General features: G+C 31.3%; 1 protein-coding gene across 1 annotated transcript; it reads left to right on the top strand.

Annotated features, from left to right (window-relative positions):
* The first annotated feature begins 992 nt into the window (after positions 1 to 992).
* Positions 993 to 1,668, top strand: LOC104224778 (histone H2B-like). Its single transcript, XM_009776484.2, has one exon. It carries the CDS (start codon positions 1,071 to 1,073, stop codon positions 1,497 to 1,499), a length of 429 nt encoding a protein of 142 aa, XP_009774786.1. The 5' UTR covers positions 993 to 1,070; the 3' UTR covers positions 1,500 to 1,668.
* The last annotated feature ends 4,431 nt before the right edge of the window (positions 1,669 to 6,099 follow it).

The raw sequence follows: 6,099 nt of genomic DNA, 5'->3' as shown, positions 1-6,099 counted from the left end.
TCAATTCATCAATGCAACTCAAAATAAAATTTATAACATCAATATATTTTATTTACTTTTAAGAAATGTCCATAAAATGATCTATTTTTCTTTTCCTTATAAAGGCCCAGAAATAACTTGTTTACGTGTTATTGGAAAGCGCATTAACAAATAACACACAACAACAATCCAGTAAAATTTCACTCAATGGGTCTGGGGAGGATAAAGTGTACGCAGACTTTACCCCTATCCCAGAGGGGATAAAGAGTTTGTTTGCGGGAGACCCTTGGCTCTAAGACAACAAAACCTGAAAAAATAATATCGAATAAAAATATATGAGCTTTTTAAATGTTGACTTGTGATGAAAAAAGAACAAAGATTGTAAAAATTAACCAATATATGATAGGAAAGTGAGGATACTGTTAGAATCAAGATTAATATCAACAAAATGTATCCTTTATGATAGTCATATTAAATATTACATCTCAAATATTGAGAAATTCCCGATAGGAACTAAGGAGGGCATGCCCCTTTAGTGGACTTTATGTGACGGAATTCGGATTAATCGAATTAATAATATATAAATGGTTTTACCAGACAAAAAGAAATATTACAAATGAAGAAAGGATCGCGATCATGCTAGAATGTATAAATAATAAATACATTATGTTGATTTGATCGATATTTTTGCTTGTTCAATATCAAAAGCCGACTTGATTTAGTTTTTAGTTTCTCTTCAACACCCTTATATTCGTTTAACCAGTATAAGCGGGGGGGGGGGGGGGAGGTAGGACGAAATCTTGTTTTACTATGAAAAAAAAGGAAGGGAAGTCTTGCTTTCCCTCCAAAGTAGGAGGAGATTATAATTTAATCCAAGTCATCCTTCATTTTACACCGTTGATTGACTAGAACATCAAACGGCTGAAACTCACGATCCGCGTCATCCCAAATTAACCAATCAATAGGTCGCCCCAGCTTCTTATATAATAAATCTCTTTACACCATTCCCTTCACACAATTCGAACTCAAAATCCCTCCGATTTCCTACAAACTTTGCTAATCTCCTCTTACATTCCTCAAATCTTGTTGAAATGGCACCAAAGGCTGAGAAAAAACCCGCAGAGAAAAAACCAGCTGCCGAAAAAGCCCCCACCGCCGAGAAATCATCAAAGGCCGGCAAAAAGCTCCCGAAGGACGGCGCCGCTGCTGCCGGAGACAAGAAGAAGAAGAGGGCAAAGAAGTCAATTGAGACTTACAAGATCTACATTTTCAAGGTGCTGAAACAGGTTCACCCTGATATTGGAATTTCAAGCAAAGCTATGGGTATCATGAACAGTTTCATCAACGATATCTTCGAGAAACTTGCTCAGGAATCTTCTAGATTGGCCCGTTACAACAAGAAGCCTACGATTACTTCTCGGGAGATTCAGACTGCTGTGAGACTTGTACTTCCTGGTGAATTGGCGAAGCATGCTGTTTCTGAGGGTACTAAGGCTGTTACCAAATTCACCAGCTCTTGAAAGTTGATAGGTTTTTGTTGTTTTTTCCTTTTGGTTTCTGTTGCGTTTATGAGTTCAATTAGAGTTTGGTGATGTAAAGAAGAACTTTTGGTGTAATGTTTTACAGTTCTGCATCTGTAGCAAAATTGGAAGTTATGTTAATTTTTAAATTGAAATTGTCTTGATAAAATTAATTGGTATGGTTAGATTTGTCAGTGGCTATCAAATGATGATAGTTATGTTTTCTCATTCAAATTCAGTTGCCATTTTAGTGTTAATCACAATATTGAGTTGCTCAGTCTAACATTATTTATTTGTTAATTACTATTCTATCTCAATCTGTTATCTTAATCATCTTCCCTCAAGTGATTTCTTAATTTTGGTAATTATGCGTTTTGCTAGAACGTGATTGGTTTTCAAATGATTTTATTAGTATTAAATATTAATTATTGAATTCTTTAGTTTCATCATTAGATACTTTGGTGCTGTCTCAGATAATTGCAATCTGTCCGCAATATAAATCTGCTATAAGTGTGGCTCATTAAGTTTTACTATTGAAAATTTTTCCCAATTGACAAAGTAGTATTGACACGTTTTCATTAAATTCAATTTTTGAGTAGCCTCTTCAGATGTCCCGATCATTCAGCAATTATACTACACAAAATGTAATGATTCTGTTAAACCTCACAATGACATTTAATTTTTCTTCACAATAAGATCGGTCATGGAGGAAGATTAATTTTAGAGCCCGTTTGGCCAAAATGTCAAACTCTGCTTATTTTAAAAATAGTTTATGTTTGGTCAATTCATTTAAGAAGTACTTTTTGCAACGTCTGGTAAACAAATTGTGTTTGTCAATCTTCCTAAAAAGTGCTTTTGAGTGTCAAATTACCAAAAAGAATAGTACCAAGGTCTTATTATTATTTTAAAGAGAAAAATAAACTTAAATATTTATTGTAAGAGATTTTTTATTTTATTTAATTAAAATATAAAATATAATGTAAACAAACATAATAAAGATTTAACTCAATTTTACATATATAGTTATACCAAAATACATAATATTATCTAATATAATTACTTATTGTTGCATAATGATTTGAATAATCAAAATACATCATTTCGCATGAATTAGAAGTCTATTCCACAAATTATTATATATTTATAATCTACCATGAAATAATAAGTAAAGATAATATTTTTCAACAATTTCATCTCTTCTTCTATCACATAATGCCTCCATAGTAGTAGACTTGTCTTGCATTTCTAAAGAAATATCAGAAGACCCACCTCCTTCCTATGTCTGTGTAGTAATGTCTTCATTAGCATAATAGTTGAATTCCTTATCGGTAGAAAAATATCGTCGGATAAAATTATGTATAGTCATGGTAGTTATAACTAGATGATTCTAAGTGACAAACTTGAAATAATATGACATTGAGCGTAAAATAAAAATAATTTTGAAGAGTAACTAATTATTAGCAATACATAATGTATAATTTTATTTTTTTAAAATTTAAATCAGAAAGTAATTATTACATAACCTAACCAACTTTGTTGTAAATTGCATGGCGGCCTATTGTGAACTGCCACTTGGCTTAATGTGGATGTTTTTTCTTCATCTTTTAATAATATATATATGCGATGAAGTTGTAAATTTATTACCTATTTGTAGGTAATTTTCACAAATTAAATTTTACAATTGTTTTAAAGATTCGAGAACTAATAGTCTATAACAGAAGAAATTATAAATAAATATTTGTAGGAAGAGAATTGATAATCCAAAAAAGGATGTAGATAATTTGCTTTAGTGTGAAGAAAGAAGAAGATAATTTGAAAAGTTACAAGACATTACACCCCAAAAAATCAAAAACAAGAAAAGTCAATAAAGAATTTGGAAAGTTACAATATGATTCATGTATAACATATCTTTAAATTTAAGAGAATGATAAAAATCAGAAACAAATATGGAAAAAAAAAAAAACTTAAATTAGTAAGAGATAATTTGAAAAGCATAAATTTTAAGGTGAGGATAGTTTTATCTTAAATAAATTAATTTTCTGTTTTTGCTTCTTTTCAAAAGCAGAAAAATTACTTCTGCTATTGGCTAAAAGTACTTTTTTATCTTGGTCAAACAGCTTAAACTTTTTTAAAAGTACCTTTTTGGGGAAAAAAATACTTTTGGCCTCCCAGAAGCTTGGCCAAAAGAGGCTCTTAATGTTTCGAAATAGCACAAGATAAAAGATTACAAGCTTATAGCCCGTTTTATTAAAGAACAAAGCAATCAACCATCACGACAATATTTGGGTCAGCATATGGGTCGCTAAATTAAGTTCCGTGTACTGTTCAATAAATTAAAATTGCTTTTTTTTTTCCTTCCTATATTTTGGAAGATCAATAAGTACATTTTATGAATCGCCTTTAATTTTCCTATCATTGACTTTTCAATTGGTGAGTTTGATTAATTGTCTATAGTGTTTAATTTAATTTATTTGGTTATAGTTGTAAACATGCAAAATTTGTTGGATTTAAATTCAATAAAATAATTTGGACTTCATTTTAAATATATTAGTCCAAAAAAATATTATGTGCTAATATAATTGGTTTAATGTAACACCTCAAACTTTAGACAAAGTCCCATATCGGTAAAAACACGAGAGGAATTCTAGGTATATAAGTTAACAAGCCTTAAACCCTAGTGATATGTTTTAAACCCGTGAGGGCCTAGGCACAGAGCAGACAATATCACTAGCGGGTTGGACTGTTATAGATGGTATCATAGCCACTTTTGTGTCAGCCTTGCCGATGGTGGGTCAGAATTCAACCGAGTTTAGGCAAATCCCAGTTAGGTGGGGCAAACCTCAGTGTTAAGTCTAGGCGAATCTCATGCAGTGAAACAAAACTCATCGAGGACACTGAGTCCATTAGAGTAGGTGTATGTAACATCCCATACTTTAGACAACATCCCACATCGGCAAAAACACAAGAGGAATTATGGGTATATAAGTTAACAAGTCATAGACCCTAGTAACGCGTTTTAAACCCGTGAGGGCCTAGGCCCAAAGCGGACAATAACACTAACGGGCTGGGTTGTTACATTTAATTAGTTAAGTCCAATAAATATTTACTGTGCTAACTCATTTAGCTTGGCTACAAGTGATGAGCCAACTTCATTAGGTCCAATATATCATCTTCCTAGAGGCCCAGTTTGGTGCCACGTGTCGTCGTGGCTTGCCAAGTCAAATGGAAGAGCCGATAGGATCATGCCATGTGTCAACATGACAAGGCATGCAAGTCAAATAAAAGTCCCATGCAACTATGCCACATGTGTAAATGACATGTCTTGTGGATCAGACGTCGCAAATTTCTCCATAAGATTCAAGTTTCAAGTTCAAGTTCAAGCTAAATAACGAAGAATAAATCAAGGCTCAAGGAGTACGAGTTCAAATCTAAGTTTGTGCTAGTTCAATTCAAGATCATCGTTCGTGGAAAACAAGCATAAATTCAAGATCAAGCTCGAAAGCCCTTGAATTTATATTAGAAAAGAAGAATCACAAGATTCATAGAGATTGTAAACTCGTATTATTTGAAATCAAATACTACGATTGTTGCATTATTTTTCAATTTAGATTATATTTTGTTGAATTTATTGTCTATAATAATCATTGAACTTTACCTCTTGTATTAGTAAATTCACAAAGTTAATTTACTGCACTTTTAAGATCATTGAATTTATTCTTTATATTGTCAAGTCACAAAACTATTTTTATATCTTTAAATCACTAAATTAGAGTTTTTTGCATTTTGCCGTATGATAAGTTTTATTCTTTGGAGCTTGGATTGACGCGGAATAAGGAAATCAAAATCTAATATTAAATGCCTCGCACTTACATTATAAATGTAGATGCTAAAACCCCTTAATTAAACGAATAGGCACTGACAACGTATAATGAAATTATTGTCAATATAAACGAGATAAATGAACGAATTAACAAGGTCTGGTATATGAGCTTGTTTGAGTAAAAATCAGAAATAGTCAAATTTATGGCTGGTAATTGAAAATAGCAATTGTTTCAAAAGTAATTGAAATTTAGTAATTTTTTCACGTAAAGATAAAATCTGAATAAAATACCCTTTAAAATTCGAAAAAATTTCAATGTAATATGTTAGAGTTCAATTTTTTACATAAAAGATTCCAGCAACATAACATGCTAGAAGTTTATACGCAGGAGTTCCATAATCTAACATATTATGCTGAGAACTTTCCGTGTGCTGAAATTCCAACATAATATGCTCGCCTAAGTGGAATTTTACTCACTATAACGAGTTATTGAAAATATAATTTCTAAGATCTATTTTGAATTAAGAATTTCAAACTATGAATTAAATATTTCATTTTTCATATGTAAGTTCCGATCTTTTGAAGTTTACAAGCGGCAAACCCAAAAAAATATATATATATATTACTTGGCGAAAACATTAGGAGCGTGTAGAGTTAGAATTGTAGTTTATGTAATAGTTTCTTTGGTTTATTAAATATTACCTTGACATATTGAAATATGTAAATAAGGGTAAATTTTGGAAAATCAAAATTAATTCCTTCTTGATTATGTCAATGGAC

This window comes from Nicotiana sylvestris, chromosome 5, assembly GCF_000393655.2.
Source record: "Nicotiana sylvestris chromosome 5, ASM39365v2, whole genome shotgun sequence".
In the NCBI taxonomy this organism is placed as follows: domain Eukaryota; kingdom Viridiplantae; phylum Streptophyta; class Magnoliopsida; order Solanales; family Solanaceae; genus Nicotiana; species Nicotiana sylvestris.
Note: the sequence above shows the minus strand (reverse complement) of the source record. Positions and strands in the feature narration are given on the sequence as shown.

Excerpts from the sequence above, each read along its gene's own strand:
- LOC104224778 (XM_009776484.2), top strand. The coding sequence starts at position 1,071 with ATGGCACCAAAGGCTGAGAAAAAACCCGCAGAGAAAAAACCAGCTGCC.